Raw genomic sequence first — 19494 nt, 5'->3', positions numbered from 1 at the left:
GGGACACAGGGAGTCAAAGGATGCAGAAAGGGAGGAGAGGAGATTGGAGGGAGAAGGATTGAGCAGAGGGAAGAGATGATAGGATGGAAGAGGAGAGAGTAGTGGGAGAGAGAGAGCGAAGGTTGCGGCGGCGCGTTACCATCTGTGTAGGGGCAGAGTGAGTAGTGTTGGAGGAGAGCGAGAGAGAAAAGGATACAAAGTAGTGGTCGGAGACATGGAGGGGAGTTGCAGTGAGATTAGTAGAAGAGCAACATCTAGTAAAGATGAAGTCAAGCGTATTGCCTGCCTTGTGAGTAGGGGGGGACGGTGAGAGGGTGAGGTCAAAAGAGGAGAGGAGTGGAAAGAAGGAGGCAGAGAGAAATGAGTCAAATGTAGACGTAGGGAGGTTGAAATCCCCCAAAACTGTGAAGGGTGAGCCATCCTCAGGAAAGGAACTTATCAAGGCGTCAAGCTCATTGATGAACTCTCCAAGGGAACCTGGAGGGCGATAGATGACAAGGATATTAAGCTTAAATGGGCTAGTGACTGTGACAGCGTGGAATTCAAATGAGGAGATAGACAGATGGGTTAGGGGAAAAATTGAGAATGACCACTTGGGAGAGATGAGCATTCCTGTGCCACCACCCCTCTGACCAGATGCTCTCGGGGTATGCGAGAACACATGGTCAGACGAGGAGAGAGCAGTATGAGTAGCAGTGTTTTCAGTGGTAATCCATGTTTCCGTCAGCGCCAGGAAGTCGAGGGACTGGAGGGTAGCATAGGCTGGGATGAAGTCAGCCTTGTTGGCGGCAGAACGGCAGTTCCAGAGGCTGCCTGAGACCTGGAACTCCAGGTGTGTGGTGCGTGCAGGGACCACCAGGTTAGAGAGGCAGCAGCCACGCGGTGTGAGGCGTTTGTGTAGCCTGTGCGGAGAGGAGAGAACAGGGATAGGCAGAGGCATAGTTGACAGGCTGCAGCAGATGGCTACAATAATGCAGAGGAGATCGGAATGAAATGAACTAAACATCTGGGAAAGGAGAGAGCAGGCCTCCCTCACCAAAAAAAATATATAACTCTCCCAACTTCCACCTCAGAAACTATAATTGTTTCACTGAACCACCCGAATAAAACTCTCCCAACTTCCACTTTAGAAATTAGAATTGTTGTAAACTACAGCAGACTGTTATCAGTAGCTGTAATTAAGTACAGCAGCTACCAACCACCTAACGTTAATGCCTCGGATAATGAGGTTAGAAAAACAGCTGAATGGTGGCAGCTAGCTGAATGGTGAATGGTGAATGGTGAATGGTGGTAGCTAACAACCTTGCTTCTTTCCCGATTGTGTGTATATATATATATATATATATATATATATATATATATATACACACAGTTGAAGTTGGAAGTTTACATATACCTTAGTCAAATATATTTAAACTCAGTTTTTTACAATTCCTGACATTTAATCCTAGTAAAAATTCACAGACAGTGTCACCAGCAAAGCACCCCCACACCATAACACCTCCTCCATGCTTTACATTGGGAAATACACATGCAGAGATCATCCGTTCACCCACACCACGTCTCACAAAGCCACAGCGGTTGGAACCAAAAATCTCAAATTTGGACTCCAGACCAAAGGACACATTTCCACTGTTCTAATGTCCATTGCTCGTGTTTCTTGGCCCAAGCAGGTCTCTTCTTATTATTGGTGTCCTTTAGTAGTGGTTTCTTTGCAGCAATTCGACCATGAAGGCCTGATTCACACAGTCCTCTCTGAACAGTTGATGTTGAGATGTGTCTGTAACTTGAACTCTGTGAAGTATTTATTTGGGCTACAATTTCTGAGGCTGGTAACTCTAATGAACTTATCCTCTGCAGCACAGGTAACTCTGGGTCTTCCATTCCTGTAGCGGTCCTCATGAGAGCCAGTTTCATCATAGCGCTTGATGGTTTTTGCGACTGCACTTGAAGAAACGTTCAAAGTTCTTGAAATGTTCCGTATTGACTGACCTTCATGTCTTAAAGTAATGATGGACTGTCGTTTCTCTTTGCTTATTTGAGCTGTTCTTGCCATAATATGGTCTTGGTATTTTACCAAATAGGCCTATCTTCTCAACCTTGTCACAACACAACTGATTGGCTCAAACGCATTAAGAAGGAAAGCAATTCCACAAATTAACTTTTAAGAAGGCACACCTGTTAATTGAAATGTATTCCAGGTGACTACCTCATGAAGCTGGTTGAGAGAATGTCAATAGTGTGCAAAGCTGTCATCAAGGCAAAGGGGGGCTATTTGAAGAATCTCAAATATATTTTGATTTGTTTAACACTTTTTTGGTTACTAAATGATTCCATATGTGTTATTTCATAGTTTAGACATCAAAACTATGAAATAACACATATTTAAATCATGTAGTAACCATAAAAGTGTTAAACAAATATATTTTAGATTTCAGATTCTTCAAATAGCCACCCTTTGCCTTGATGACAGTTTTGCACACTCTTGGCATTTAAACATTAGAAGTTGATTCATAGGCTGGGCTATTATTCCACCTATATTAGGCCTAGCCTACTACAGTGAATTTAGGAGACCACCACCTGTGCTATGCAAGTCAGAGACCCAAAAAATGTTTTTGTCTGACGCACATTTTGTGCCAATGAATTTAAGTTGAACATCACCAAATGCGTCAGTTTAATTAAATGTGCAATAAAAAAGATATAGTGCCTAGGCCTATTTAATGAAACCCTGGTTGTTGACGTAGGCAACAGATCACAAAACAGTGAATCTACGATTCCCCACTGAGCTCCTTTTTGGAAATTGGCAGCCAAGCATGAGTGATCAGTGTAGCCTTTAATCGTAGGGTGTGGGTGTGAGTTCGCTAATTCTCTTTATGTCCATTCAAAAAGTTTCCTAAAGTAGCCTGTCTAGACTCCATCTCTTAATACGAGAGGAGGGACAAATAATGTAAGACAAATAATATAACTGAAATGAGCATAACTAAAATGTCTAAATGTAAGCAAGTCATGAAGATCAGCATATGTGCGAGGAATGACGACAGGTGCCAGTTTTTGTGTTTTCTTCCCTCTCATTATCATTACTGGGATGCAACTGAAGCAAACGTAGCTCGATTGAATCTTGTAGGCTAATATGTTCCGTATCATTATTTCTCTCTCTCATTACAGAGTCATCTCTAGCCACTTTGAACAAAATTATAGTGCATTGACACTAACATCTCACAAGGGAATGACTGCAGCAGGTCATAACAGTATTGGTTATTGTTGTTCTTAAAATTCTGTATTGCGCCACATTTGCACTCACCCCATGTTCCATAATGTTGTCATGGAAAATATGAATGTTGTTTCCAACTACCAATCAGCAACTGCGCTGTAAATCCGGCTGCATATTGAATGTTGAGATTGCCGAAAGGCCAGTCTCTTTGGCTAATGCAGGAGTGGCAAGGAATGGAATGTTAGCTAAAAAGACTGGTACCCAGACTACTGTATCTGTGCTTTGAGTTAAAATAAGTTAACCCAAAATAAGCTAGCAGTGTTGTTAAAAGTCTTATTGAATTCAGTGAAAGTTTTAAGGATGCTATTCAAAAACCTCCAAATAACCTTTAAATGTCTTTCTTAGAGTGTTAAAGAAAACTTTAAATAATAACCATAACAAAACTAGCACAACATTTAGAGAATGTTCTCAAAATGTTATTTAATTACCTTAAAATAAACGATAATTTCCGTTCTCAGAGCGTTAATAAAACCTCCCAGGAAAACTTTCAGGGAACCAGAGTAAAACATTCTCAGAACCTCCCTGCAACCTAAACATTTACATTCCCAGAACAGGCAACATTTTTAAAAACGTTCAGTTTTACCGGTCAGGAAACGTATGGCTTCGTTCCCACAACCAATGTGAAGCCAGAAACATACGTTGTCACAACTTCCAAGGAACCAAATGTGCTAGTTGGGCAGTCACATGCTAAAGAGAGATACTGTACTATATGTTGAACACAAAATCAACCTGACACTATTAACTAGAGGTCTTCACAGGTCCAAAATGTTGGAACGTTCAGAAATGGACCTGGGGCTTTCCCGCCCGGACCCGATATGCATAAATTCATTTTTTAAATATAGAGACCCGTACCGAACGGACCCGAGGACAATTAGACTTGTTCCATATAGACCTGGTCAGATCCAGACCCGATCCAATCCGAGTGAGGGAAGCAGCAGAAAAGTCATTTTTTAAGCTACTTTATACAGTGGGGAGAACAAGTATTTGATACACTGCCGATTTTGCAGGTTTTCCTACTTACAAAGCATGTAGAGGTCTGTAATTTTTATCATAGGTACACTTAAACTGTGAGAGACGGAATCTAAAACAGAAATCCAGAAAATCACATTGTATGATTTTTAAGTAATTAATTTGCATTTTATTGCATGACATAAGTATTTGATACATCAGAAAAGCAGAACTTAATATTTGGTACAGAAACCTTTGTTTGCAATTACAGAGATCATACGTTTCCTGTAGGTCTTGACCAGGTTTGCACACACTGCAGCAGGGATTTTGGCCCACTCCATACAGATCTTCTCCAGATCCTTCAGGTTTCGGGACTGTCGCTGGGCAATACAGACTTTCAGCTCCCTCCAAAGATTTTCTATTGGGTTCAGGTCTGGAGACTGGCTAGGCCACTCCAGGACCTTGAGATGCTTCTTAAGGAGCCACTCCTTAGTTGCCCTAGCTGTGTGTTTCGGGTCGTTGTCATGCTGGAAGACCCAGCCACGACCCATCTTCAATGCTCTTACTGAGGGAAGGAGGTTGTTGGCCAAGATCTCGCGATACATGGCCCCATCCATCCTCCCCTCAATACGGAGCAGTCGTCCTGTCCCATTTGCAGAAAAGCATCCCCAAAGAATGATGTTTCCACCTCCATGCTTCACGGTTGGGATGGTGTTCTTGGGGTTGTACTCATCCTTCTTCTTCCTCCAAACACGGCGAGTGGAGTTTAGACCAAAAAGCTCTATTTTTGTCTCATCAGACCACATGACCTTCTCCCATTCCTCCTCTGGATCATCCAGATGGTCATTGGCAAACTTCAGACGGGCCTGGACATGCGCTGTCTTGAGCAGGGGGACCTTGCGTGCGCTGCAGGATTTTAATCCATGACGGCGTAGTGTGTTACTAATGGTTTTCTTTGAGACTGTGGTCCCAGCTCTCTTCAGGTCATTGACCAGGTCCTGCCATGTAGTTCTGGGCTGATCCCTCACCTTCCTCATGATCATTGATGCCCCACGAGGTGAAATCTTGCATGGAGCCCCAGACCGAGGGTGATTGACCGTCATCTTGAACTTCTTCCATTTTCTAATAATTGCGCCAACAGTTGTTGCCTTCTCACCAGGCTGCTTGCCTATTGTCCTGTAGCCCATCCCAGCCTTGTGCAGGTCTACAAGTGTATCCCTGATGTCCTTACACAGCTCTCTGGTCTTGGCCATTGTGGAGAGGTTGGAGTCTGTTTGATTGAGTGTGTGGACAGGTGTCTTTTATACAGGTAACGAGTTCAAACAGGTGCAGTTAATACAGGTAATGCGTGGAGAACAGGAGGGCTTCTTAAAGAAAAACTAACAGGTCTGTGAGAGCCGGAATTCTTACTGGTTGGTAGGTGATCAAATACTTATGTCATGCAATAAAATGCAAATTAATTACTTAAAAATCATACAATGTGATTTTCTGGATTTTTGTTTTAGATTACGTCTCTCACAGTTGAAGTGTACCTATGATAAAAATTACAGACCTCTACATGCTTTGTAAGTAGGAAAACCTGCAAAATCGGCAGTGTATCAAATACTTGTTCTCCCCACTGTAAGCAGAGCTGATAAAGCGCGAGAGGAGGGAGAGAGGTGTCGTGGGAAGATGGCGGAAACGTAAGTTTCGTTTGAAACTGCTAGTGAGTCGGGTGAAGCTAATAGTACAGAAAGTGAGAATGCTACTTGGGAAATCCGTTTAACGTCTCGAGGAAATCTGGAATGTGTTGGAGGAAAGTGTGGAGTCGGTGAGCCTGTGTAGGGATGTATTTTTGGGTGGACTGTGATTGAAGAAGTGGGATGGGTTTTCTTAGTTGACGTGTTTAATTTTGTATGATGACGTTTTCCCCCTTTTTCGCAATGTTTTTTAAAAGTTTCTTATTCAATGCCCCATCCAGTCGGTGGCGGTGATGCACCATTAACATTGGATACCAACCGCCGTTAAACCCCATCGAAGAAGAAGAGAGGTGCAGCTCCAACAGGTGTGGGAGGGGCCGTACTGTGAGCGAGTGAAACAGGGAGCAGGGAGGGAGAGACCAGAGACAGCAACCAACCAACCAACCAAGCCGACTCGCGCTATAGTAGACTAATAGCTGCCATAGCTAGGTTATTTATCATCAAATATGATTAAGTAGTACCTGTCTTGACTGCATCAAACCGGGAGAAGCTAGTTAAACTAGCTAACGTTAGCTAGCTAGGCTAATTGACACTGCAGTACATGCGCTTTCTCATCCTACAGTTACAAATAACAACAACTCCATTCAGAATATTAGCTAAACCTGTTGGCTTTTGGTGGTTGTAGCCTATCTTTCTCCTTTAACTTTTAATTCCATCTTCCATTGATTAGATATCTCCTAACTTTTGCCACACGGAGGCTCTATGACTGTAGCCTATTGCTGCTTTTAATGACTTGTCATTGGCCAACAACAACAACAAGCTACACCTGTCATGCTCCACTCTCGTGAAAAGCAAGAGGAGCAGCATAAATTATACAGTTTCTCTCTCTCTCTCTCTCTCTCTACTGCAGCAGTTGCGTTCGGATCTGTACGGGCCCTTCCGGACAAGTCAGTTAAAATTACACGAGACCCATGACAAACATATCAGATCGGACCCAGACCTGTGACGTTATTTAGAATTCTGGATCCCAACCTGCTCGGGTCCCGAATCGGGTCTCGGGTATTCGGGTACAGGAGGCTCCGTGAAGACCTCTACTATTAACTGAATGCTGACAGTAGCGTAAAGTCCAGCACATAGTTATGTGGTCCTGCTGCTGTGTGTGTGGACATGTGTGTGTGCCTGTGAGTGTGTGTGTGCGCGCGCCCCTGTGTTGTATAACAGGACATGAATGTCCCAATGCCCTGGGCAGGGACACTCTTCTCTGTGTAAGCTGTGGCTCCCTATAGACACATAATATGCCCTTCACGTTTCCCAGCCTCAATAGCCTCATTCTAACCTTGCCGTTCATAATAGAGTTGATTCCCCAGGTGAAAAACTCGAAACCGTATGAATTATAGCCCTATAGACTATAGTAAATGTCAGCAGTGTGATTAACATGGTGATACACTTCTGTAGAATTCAACTGGAAATGAGCCAGCTTCGTAAGGGTGTGTGTGTGTGTGTCGCAGCTGGCACAGAACCATATGTTTCTAAGAGCTTGGTGAGAGCGTGGTTGTCCTATGGTTATTTTGCATACAACCTTCCCACAATGTTCTGAGAATGTTGCAGGATACCCAGCTTTTTCTTTTCTTTTTCAGTTTCTTAGGTGGGAATTTCAGTATTTTCAACATAACGTTTTCTACAGGTTTCCTCATGGTTCAATTTAAAGTCATGTTCTCAGAACGCTCTGAGAACGTTAAGAAACAATGTTCTTCTGTGGTAATTTCAGTACTTCAAAATAACGTTTTCTGCAGGTTTCCTCATGGTTCTAAGAACATTAAGATAACTTTCCATAAAAACCACAAGAAAACATTAGTAGCGTTCAAAGAACGTTCTAAGAATGTTATTTTAAAACATATACACTGAGTGTACAAAACATTAAGGACAGCTTCCTATAATTGAGTTGCACCCCCCTCCCTTTTGCCCTCAGAACAGCCTCAGTTCGTCTGGGCATGGATTCTACAAGATGTCGAAAGCGTTCCACAGGGATGCTGGCCCATGTTGACTCCAATGTTTCCCACAGTTGTGTCAAGTTGGCTGGATGTCCTATGGGTGGTGGACCATTCTTGATACACACAGGAAACTGTTGAGCATGAAAAACCCAGCCGAGTTGCAGTTCTTGACACAAACCAGTGCGCCTGGCTCCTACTACCATCTCCTGTTCAAAGGCACTTCAATCTTTGTTCTTATCCATTCACCCTCTAAATGGCACACATACACAATCCATGTCTCAGTTGTCTCAAGGCTTAAAAATCCTTCTTTAACCTGTCTACTCCCCTTCATCTGCACTCAATGAAGGGGATTTAACAAGTGGCATCAATAAGGGATCATTGCTTTCATCTGGATTCACCTGGTCAGTCTATGTCATGGAAAGAGCAGTTGTTCCTAATGTTTTGTACACTCAGTGTACATTCCGTTCTCATCGTCAACAAAACTCTGGCCGTGTCCAAATACCCATACTAGCGTACTACATACTTAAATTGCATACTATGTACTCATTGTTGCATACTATTTAGCATGTACCGTTTAGTAAAAAGTATGCAGTATGCCTCCTGATTGGCTGAGTAGGTGGGGCGGGGCAGAGTGCGGGTGGATTTTTCTAAATTCAACAGACATGCATCGCATTAACCAGCATCATAGTAGCTAATTTCCAATGCGATTAATTTCTCTAAACTCTGAATAGAATAGGAATGGAGTTATAGGCCGACACAGGCTGGTGACTATCACATTCAACCTATACCGTAGCCCATATAGCCCATCTATCCTAATAAAAAAGAACTGAAGACAGAAATAGATCACTTGGTTCCATTTCAACATATTTATTAGTGAAACCAAAGTGTTGTAACATATATAAATCAAATAGCCTAGTACACACACCAAAACTTTGCAAATGTTCAAATCAAAAGGCTATTGCACAGAAAAATGTGGACAGTCGGGTGCATCGCAAATTCAGAACCGCTGGACAACGACATAATAAACTAAAGCACTGATCATTGGGAACGAGATCAGAATGACTGCCAAGGCTTGATCCATACATTAAATAATTAAATAGGTAGCCTAGCCAGTCCATATGTTCAAATCAAAAGGCCTGATTAACATGACATCAATAATGCCGCCACATCCCGAGTCCGTGGTGCTGACAAATTCAGAAATCAAAAGATGGTTTAGTATTTGGTTTAAAAACTCTGACGAAGGCCAAGAGAACAAGAAACACTTTTCAATGTGAAACAGAAATCCACTTCGGGTAAAAATAAATAAAAAATAAACGTCTGTTTTCAAAGATGTAGCCTACGATGCAATACTCGTGATCATGTTATGGAGAATAAACACGATTTAGCCTACACTACAGTTCAAAAGTTTGGGGTCACTTTGAAATGTCCTTGTTTTCCATGAAAACATACATGAAATGAGTTTGAATAGGAAATATAGCAAAATGCATAGGAAATGTAGTCATTGACAAGGTTAGAAATAATGATTTTTATTTGAAATAATAACTGTGTCCTTCAAGCTTTGCTTTCGTCAAAGAATCCTCCATTTGCAGCAATTACAGCCTTGCAGACCTTTGGCATTCTAGTTGTCAATTTGTTGAGGTAATCTGAAGAGATTTCACCCCATTCTTCCTGAAGCACCTCCCACAAGTTGGATTGGCTTGATGGGCACTTCTTACGTACCATACGGTCAAGCTGCTCCCACAACAGCTCAATAGGGTTGAGATCCGGTGACTGTGCTGGCCACTCCATTATAGACAGAATACCAGCTGACTGATTCTTCCATAAATAGTTATTGCATAGTTTGGAGCTGTGCTTTGGGTCATTGTCCTGTTGTAGGAGGAAATTGGCTCCAATCAAGCGCCGTCCACAGGGTATGGCATGGCACTGCAAAATGGAGTGATAGCCTTCCTTCTTCAAGATCCCTTTTACCCTGTACAAATCTCCCACTTTACCACCACTAAAGCACCCCCAGACCATCACATTGCCTCCACCATGCTTGACAGATGGCATCAAGCACTCCTCCAGCATCTTTTCATTTGGTCTGCGTCTCACAAATGTTATTCTTTGTGATCCGAACACCTCAAACTTTGATTTGTCTGTCCATAACACTTTTTTCCAATCCTCTGTCCAGTGTCTGTGTTCTTTTGCCCATCTTAATATTTTCTTTTTATTGGCCAGTCTGAGATATGGCTTTTTCTTTGCAACTCTGCCTAGAAGGTCAGTATCCCGGAGTCGCCTCTTCACTGTTGACGTTGAGACTGGTGTTTTGCGGGTACTATTTAATGAAGCTGCCAGTTAAGGACCTGTGAGGCGTCTGTTTCTCAAAGTAGGCACTAATGTATTTGTCCTCTTGCTCAGTTGGGCCTCCCACTCCTCTTTCTATTCTGGTTAGAGCCAGTTTGCGCTGTTCTGTGAAGGGAGTAGTACACAGCGTTGTACGAGATCTTCAGTTTCTTGGCAATTTCTCACATGGAATAGCCTTCATTTCTCAGAACAAGAATAGACTGATGAGTTTCAGAAGAAAGTTATTTGTTTCTGGCCATTTTGAGCCTGCAATCGGACCCACAATTGCTGATTTTGTTATATATATATTTTTTACCTTTATTTAACTAGGCAAGTCAGTTAAGAACAAATTCTTATTTACAATGACAGCCTACACCGGCCAAACCCGGACGACGCTGGGCCAATTGTGCGCCGCCCTATGGGACTCCCAATCACGGCCGGTTGTGATACAGCCTGGAATCTAACCAGGGGGTCTGTAGTGACGCCTCAAGCACTGAGATGCAGTGCCTTAGACCGCTGCGCCACTCGGGAGCCCAGATACACACTGATGCTCCAGATACTAAACTAGTCTCAAGAAGACCAGTTTTATTGCTTCTTTAATCAGCACAACAGTTTTCAGCTGTGCTAACATAATTGCAAAAGGGTTTTCTAATGATCAATTAGCCTTTTAAAGTGATAAACTTGGATTAGCAAACACAACGTGCCATTGGAACACAGGACTGATGGTTGCTGATAATGGGCCTCTGTACACCTATGTAGATATTCCATTGAAAATCAGCCCTTTCCAGCTACAATAGCCATTTACAACATTAACAATGTCTACACTGTATTTCTGATCAATTTGATGTTATTTTAATGGACAAAAAAACAAGGACATTTCTAAGTGACCCCAAACTTTTGAACGGTGGTGTACATTTGAACACCACCGCAGAAGCTTCGCTATTCAGCATCTTCTCAATTAAGTAGCCTATTTTTTTTGTTTGGCTACTTGAAGAGAACTAGGGCCTATCACTCGCAGCCCAACTCTTCGAATGCATTATGGAAAAGTGTGCATCGTATTCTACTAGATGAAGAGCCTAAATAAGTATAACATACTGGCATTTAAACCATACTTGATTTTCGAATCTCACTGACGCTGTGCCACAATAAAACACATTTTTTGCATGATTAATGCCTAAGCAGATTAATTTACATGATTTTCATTCTCAGAACATTAATAAAACCTCCCAGGAAAACTTTCAGGGAACCATAGTAAAACATTCTCAGAACCTCCCTGCAACCTAAAAATGAACATTCCCAGAACAGGCGAAATGTTTTACTTCAGTTTTTAGAATAAAAAAAACGTTCTGTTTTACCGGTCAGGAAACGTATGGCTTCGTTCCCAGAACCAATGGAAAATCAAAAACATACATTCCCACAACTTCCAAGGAACCAAATGTGCTAGCTGGGGCCTGTGTGTGTGCATGTGTGCATGCGTGATTGCAGACACGCTGCGTGTGTGTGATTCTAATCCTTAGTCTCTCTCTCTCCCTTCCAGGTAATGACCTGTTCCTGGTGGCAGTCCATGAGCTGGGCCACGCCCTGGGTCTGGAACACTCCAATGACCCCACAGCCATCATGGCTCCATTCTACCAGTACATGGACACAGAGAACTTCAAACTTCCTCACGACGACCTTCAGGGCATCCAGAAAATATATGGTACTGTACCTACAGGTAACAGCCAAAATATAGGAAACACCAACATAAAGTGTCTTAATAGGGCGTTGGGCCACCCACCACAAGCCACCAGAACAGCTTCAATGCACCTTGGCGTAGCAGTGCTGTCGTGTACTCTGTAGTGTGTCCGTGTAAATAGCCTGTTTTCTGTTTTTTTGTCTCTTTCGTGTATATTTCTCAATCACTCTTTTCATCCTTCAACTAAATATACTTTCCTGCAACCCGCATCACCCAATGTGGAACGGATTCTATTATTTATTTTACCTTTTTATCCAGAACCTCCAGTTGAAACTAGCCAGCTAGCCAGCTAACTAGCTAACTAGCTACTTGCTATTAGCCACCGTTAGCGGTTTTCACCATTGTCCGTGGCCTGCACTACCTACCAGCCAGCTCTAGCCTGGACTATTATCGGCAAGTCTGCACTGTCTGCACAGCGCACTATCGACCAAGAACATATCGGATTTTCTGCCGGAATCACTGGACCTGAACACCGGATCATCACAACTAGCTAGCTGCAACCGAATGGATGTTGTTGGCTAATCACCACCGCCACCCAAAGCAAGCACCAGTTAGCCTTGAACTAGCCTCGAGCCAGGCCCATCTCCCGGCTATCTACCTCTCTGTCAACCGGACGGGACCTCCTAGTGTCGACACGGAGCCCCGCCGATCCATCACGACTGGTCTGCCGACGTAATCGTCTGATGTGGTTTCAACAGGCTTCCCGTTGCGACGAAGACGAAGATCCATCTCAAATCAAATCAAATCAAATCAAATCAAATGTTATTGGTCACATGCGCCGAATACAACAGGTGCAGACATTACAGTGAAATGCTTACTTACAGCCCTTAACCAACAGTGCATTTATTTTAAACAAAAAAAGTAAGAATAAAACAACAACAAAAAAAGTGTTGAGAGAAAAAGAGCAGAAGTAAAATAAAGTGACAGTAGGGAGGCTATATATACAGTAAAATAAAGTGACAGTAGGGAGGCTATATATACAGGGGGGTACCGTTGCAGAGTCAATGTGCGGGGGCACCGGCTAGTTAAGGTAGTTGAGGTAATATGTACATGTGGGTAGAGTTAAAGTGACTATGCATAAATACTTAACAGAGTAGCAGCAGCGTAAAAAGGATGGGGTGGGGGGGCAGTGCAAATAGTCCGGGTAGCCATGATTAGCTGTTCAGGAGTCTTATGGCTTGGGGGTAGAAGCTGTTGAGAAGTCTTTTGGACCTAGACTTGGCACTCCGGTACCGCTTGCCGTGCGGTAGCAGAGAGAACAGTCTATGACTAGGGTGGCTGGAGTCTTTGACAATTTTGAGGGCCTTCCTCTGACACCGCCTGGTATAGAGGTCCTGAATGGCAGGGAGCTTTGCCCCAGTGATGTACTGGGCCGTACGCACTACCCTCTGTAGTGCCTTGCGGTCAGAGGCCAAGCAGTTGCCATACCAGGCGGTGATGCAACCAGTCAGGATGCTCTCGATGGTGCAGCTGTAGAATTTTTTGAGGATCTGAGGACCCATGCCAAATCTTTTTAGTCTCCTGAGGGGGAATAGGCTTTGTCGTGCCCTCTTCACGACTGTCTTGGTGTGTTTGGACCATGATAGTTCGTTGGTGATGTGGACACCAAGGAACTTGAAGCTCTCAACCTGTTCCACTACTGCTATCTGCTAGCCCCGGTCCGCTAGCACACGCAATCAACAGCCTTGCTTCCTGTTCACCTGTGCTGTAGCAGCCATTCAAACTGCTCCCGGTCTCACCTATTGCTGTTCACTGGACCTTATGATCACTCAGCTGCACAGCTGATGCCTGCTGGACTGTTCCTTTACACGGTACCCCCATCCTGTCTTTCTGTCCTGTTTATCTGTTTAGCCTCAGCCCAAACTTTTGTCGCCATTACCAGTTGTCTTAGCTCTCTCGAATAACACCTGTGATTGCTTTATGCTTCTCTCCCATGTCAATATGCCTTGCCTATTGCTGTTCCGGTTAGTTCTTATTATACAATTTCACTGTAGAGCCCCCAGTCCCACTCAACCAGCCTCAGAGAGCTCCTTTGTCCCACCCCCCATACACGCGGAGACCGGCTCAATCGGTGCCTCCAGTGATGCTATGTCATCGTTACCCAACGCTTAGGTTTACCTCCACTGTACTCATATCCTTCCAACTCCTTGTCTGTACATAATGCCCTGAATCTATTTTACAACGGCCGGAAATCTGCCCCTTTTATTCTCTGTACCCAACGCACGAGAAGACCAGTTCTTAAAGCCTTTAGCCGTATCTTTATTCTACTCCTCCTCTGTTCCTCTGGTGATGTAGAGGTTAACCCAGGCCCTGTAGCCCCCAGTATCACTCCTACTGCCCAGGCACTATCATTTGTTGACTTCTGTAACCGTAAAAGCCTTGTTTTTTTGCATGTTAACATCAGAAGCCTCCTCCCTAAGTTTGAGTTACTCACTGCGTTAGCACACTCCACCAACCCTGATGTTCTAGCAGTGTCTGAATCCTGGCTTAGGAAGACCACTAAAAACTCTGAAATGTCCATCCCCAACTACAACATTTTCCGTCTCGATAGAACTGCCAAAGGGGGCGGAGTTGCAATCTACTGTACAGATAGCCTGCAGAGCTCTATCATACTATCCAGGTCTGTGCCCAAACAGTTTGAGCTTCTACTTCTAAAAATCCACCTCTCCAGAAATAAGTCTATCACTGTTGCCGCTTGTTACAGACCCCCCTCAGCCCCCAGCTGTGCCCTGGACACCATATGTAAATTGATTGCCCCCCATCTATCCTCAGAGTTCGTACTGCTTGGTGACCTAAACTGGGATATGCTTAACACCCCGGCCGTCCTACATTCTAAACTAGATGCCCTCAATCTCATACAAATTATCAAGGAACCTACCAGGTACAACCCTAAATCTGTAAACATGGGCACCCTCATAGATATCATCCTGACTAATTGACCCTCTAAATACACCTCTGCTATCTTCAACCAGGATCTCAGCGATCACTGTTGGCCGCCATTCCTTCCAGATCTCTGCTGCTAATGACTGGAACGAACTGCAAAAATCTCTGAAGCTGGAGACTCTTATCTCCCTCACTAACTTTAAGCATCAGTTGTCAGAGCATTTTTTTTTTTTTTGCTCATTTGCACCTCAGTATCTCTATTTGCACATCTTCTCCTGGTTAAATAAAAAAAAGTGTCTGTAACTCTACTGGAGGGATGCGACACCATTCTTCCACGAGAAATTCCATAATTCAGTGTTTTGTTGATGGTGGTGGAAAACTTAACATTATGACTATAACTACTGTTCCCTGAACGAGGGCAACAAGGTACACCATACTATGGGGAGTCACACTCTTGCAACTTCGGTTGAAGGATCTACAATCACGCCTTCTACAGGTGATAAGCGTGAGGCTCGGATTCTCTCCTTCAATTTACTACCACTCTTAACCGAGCCCAGGAACGGATGGTGCGTTTCCCTCCTTCAGGGAACAGTAGTTATAGTCAAAACGTTACGTTCCCTTTCAGTCAGTCAACTTCGGTACAACATAAAATGGGGAAATATAATCACGCCCCAAGCTGACCCCATCGGATAATAAATGAAACGGCCCATGGCAAACCACCCAGACCTGATCCCGCCAGATGCGGCAGTCTGGGTATTGCGCACACGACGTGCTGGCTAGTGACTTTCCCCTGTCCCAGCCGTAAGTCCACTGTGTGCTTTACTGGGAGCAGTGACATCCAAGCAATAAAACCTCACAAAAGGGTGTGGTGATGTCCAACTCGCCGCAGCACATATATCTCCTATAGTCAACCCTTTAAACAACGCCCAAGATGCCGCCAGACCCCAGGTGGAGTGGATGTGTACACCGCTAAGTAACCCTTGCCCCTTTATGCTATATGCCAGGGAGATAGCCTCCACAATCCAATGGGAGAGACGCTGCTTAGAGAGCGCACTGCCGCGTGCTGGATTAGCAAAACAGACAAAAAGTTGGTCACATAAACGGATATCCCGGGTCCGTTCAATGTACGTGTGTAAAAATCGCACTGGGCACAGGGCATGTAACCTCTGTTTCTCTTCAGAAGCAAAAAGAGGATACAAAAAGGAAAATAGCTCAAAAGCTAAGGACCTGTAGGACATAGCCATGAGCAGGGATTTTTGTAGGAGAGGATCTTCAGATTCACCGAATCCAGAGTCTCAAAGGGGGCCGCACACAGTGCCTCCAAAACCAGTGCCAATTCCAATGTGGGCGCAATAGGTTTAGAGACCGGTCTGAGACGACATACACCTTTCAGGATCCGCACCACCAGTGTGTGAGCCCCTGTGAGATTCTGTCAATTCCCACATGACACGCTGAGACAGCGGCCATGCACACTTTTCAAGTGGAGAATGCTTGAAAAGCTCCTGTAGGAACAAAAGGACGTCCCTCACAGAGCACTGAAAAGGAACAAGTCCTTTTTCTTGGCACCAGAGCTATAATAATAATAATAATATGCCATTTAGCAGACGCTTTTATCCAAAGCGACTTACAGTCATGCGTGCATACATTTTGTGTATGGGTGGTCCCGGGGATCGAACCCACTACCTTGGCGTTACAAGCGCCGTGCTCTACCAGCTGAGCTACAGAGGACCACTCTTGCAACATATACACATACAGCCCTCTCGTGGAGGGCGCCCTTGCAGACTGAATGGTAGCAATACAATTCTGAGGTAAACCTCTAGCCATCAGATTTGCCCTCTTAGGGGCCAGGCCCATAGTAACCTGGGACAATAGGTTCCTCCGCAACGGGAGTTTCTACAGATCCCGCCTAAAAGCGAATGATCTCTGCGAACCAAGGCTGCCTGGGCCAACGGGGAGCCACAAGAATCAATGGTAAGCTCCAATGTGGGCTGAATCAGAACCACTGGTCGGAAACGCGTAAAGGAGGGTCAGAGGCCACTGGTGCGCAAGAGCATCTGTTCCCAACGTGGCACTCGGGTCCCTCATCAAGAAAAATAGACGACACTGCACGTTTTCTCGCGAAGCGTAAAGCTCAACGTTGGCCTTGCCGAAAATGTCCCATACCTGTGAAAGCTTCCACTCCTGAGAGAGAGGCTTCCACCTGGATAAAAGATCTGCACCCGAGTTGAGGCAACCTGTAAGGGTTGGTGTGAGGTGTGACCCAGGTGCGGTGCAGGATAGACAGTAGGCAGTAGGCAGAGATGGTGAAACAAGGATCTTTACTGGTGGCCCCGAAGCCAGGATACAAAACAACGGATTTAACACGATAAAAGAAAGTCGGAGCAAATAAATCTCCAAAAACAGGCTGACCGCCAAAATACGAAATAGTAACTACGACTGGATAATAAAGAAACAGGGAGAACACTTCTCGAGTACCTGTACATACTTCTCCGATCAGACACTGATTAGTACTGCTGAGCATAGAGAAACTAGCAGAGAAAACTGAGCAAGGGAACACAGGGAAGTGAGGGCATAAATACACAGGTGAACAGGTAGACACAGGTGACACCAATAGGATCATGATTAGTCCAGACGGTGAGTGAGAAGGTGCCTAAGGTTGTCAGAGGAGGACACCTAGTGGATCGCTCCGGAACTGCGACCCCCTCCTGTAACACAACTGGGGACATGCGTCACCCAAAGCGAAAGCATGTGCGCACTGCTCCCCAGCAAAAGGGAGCGAGCCAAGGTTAGGAGGGAGAGAGACAAAGTCTTTCACCATCTGTTGATGCATGGCCCCAGTGACATATTGTCGGATCTGACCAGCGCAAACTGGCCCGACAAAAACAGGGGGAAGAGCCTGATTGCCAGATACTCCAGGTAATTGACATGCAGTGCGGTCTACACCAGTGTCCAATAACCCCGAATTGAGTTGCCTTCATACAGCGCACCCCACCCTCGGGGGGATCAATCTGTGATGATCGCCTTGTGGGATACAACTCAGCCCATGGGTGCCCACTGACAATAGCAGAGGATTCCACCACTGGTCCATGGCCCGTAGGCCTGACAGGGACACTCGAAGCGACTAGCTTAGGCTGTGCGATGCGTCCAGGTGAGTGACTAGCACTCAGCGCTGGAAGGGCTGTATCAACTATATTCCCACGGGAACGACTTCTATCACAGAAGCCATCATCCCCAGTAGTCATAGGCACATCCCCAGTAGTCAAAACGCACTGTGTGACCCAGCCGAAATTTGGCCAAGCAGAGCCGGAACTTGGACACCCTCCATGGGGATAGAAAAGCGTGATATGTGAGTGAGTCCAGCTCAAAACCCAGAAACGGAATACACTGAGATGGAGTCAGACAGCTCTTTTTCTGGTTTCTTATGAAGCCTAGAGACTGAATACGGGACAGTAGCATGGATGTGTGTAACATTGCTTGCCCCCTTGACTCCGCCACCACCAGCCAATCGCTGTAATAGCCGGCGGCTCTTGAGCATTCTGAGTTTGTAGACTCTGAGGTGCTTGCTGAGGGCACGTAGAATGGGACGCAAAGTCCCATCCCTTTTCATAACCAGGAAATACAGACTGTACCAGCAGTTCCGGATCTTCAACATAGGAACCACTTGGATTGCCTGCTTCTGGAGGGAAGGATATTTACTCCCTCAAAATGGGCGCTGAGGCCCTCAGGAACAGTCGATGTGATGACGCTGCAGAAGCGTGGGGGACGCACAACAAATTGTAGCCTGTACACTGACGTCACTTTTCACATGATCCAGAGTGACACTGCCCATGCTCACCATTGGTCGGAGCAGACAGCGAGACTCCCGTGAAGTACCATCTGAAGGGGCGGGACGCCACCTTGTGGACTGGGAGAGATTGGTTGTTCTTCCATTTCCACCACTTTTGACAACCGTGTGTCTGAACATGGAGAAGGAACACTTTTTTTGTTTGTTATACTTTCTTTTTACCAACGAACACACAAACAAAAAAATTGTCTGGCAGGTACAGCACACATCATACATACATCAGATGAGTTACAATAACACTATCTTTGAATTATCAAATCAAATCAAATCAAATCAAATTTTATTGGTCACATGCGCCGAATACAACAGGTGCAGACATTACAGTGAAATGCTTACTTACAGCCCTTAACCAACAGTGCATTTATTTTAAACAAAAAAGTAAGAATAAAACAACAACAAAAAAGTGTTGAGAAAAAAAGAGCAGAAGTAAAAATAAAGTGACAGTAGGGAGGCTATATATACAATAGAATAAAGTGACAGTAGGGAGGCTATATATACAGGGGGGTACCGTTGCATAGTCAATGTGCGGGGGCACCGGCTAGTTGAGGTAGTTGAGGTAATATGTACATGTGGGTAGAGTTAAAGTGACTATGCATAAATACTTAACAGAGTAGCAGCAGCGTAAAAAGTATGGGGTGGGGGGGCAGTGCAAATAGTCCGGGTAGCCATGATTAGCTGTTCAGGAGTCTTATGGCTTGGGGGTAGAAGCTGTTGAGAAGTCTTTTGGACCTAGACTTGGCACTCCGGTACCGCTTGCCGTGCGGTAGCAGAGAGAACAGTCTATGACTAGGGTGACTGGAGTCTTTGACAATTTTGAGGGC

At 44.7% G+C, this 19494-nt stretch overlaps 1 protein-coding gene across 1 annotated transcript in view; it reads left to right on the top strand.

Annotated features, from left to right (window-relative positions):
- The window catches only part of LOC311146988 (matrix metalloproteinase-16-like), a gene marked incomplete at its 5' end in the record, with an annotated part of 62233 nt that overhangs the window by 15576 nt on the left and 27163 nt on the right, over positions 1-19494 (top strand). The window contains one exon of the mRNA XM_084183590.1: positions 11749-11925. Coding sequence (XP_084039716.1) covers positions 11749-11925 — 177 coding nt within the window. The remainder of the gene's footprint in view (positions 1-11748; positions 11926-19494) is intronic.

The sequence above is a fragment of the Coregonus lavaretus genome, assembly GCF_964263955.1.
Source record: "Coregonus lavaretus genome assembly, chromosome: 19".
Taxonomy (NCBI): domain Eukaryota; kingdom Metazoa; phylum Chordata; class Actinopteri; order Salmoniformes; family Salmonidae; genus Coregonus; species Coregonus lavaretus.
This window is presented reverse-complemented; position numbering and strand designations above follow the sequence as displayed.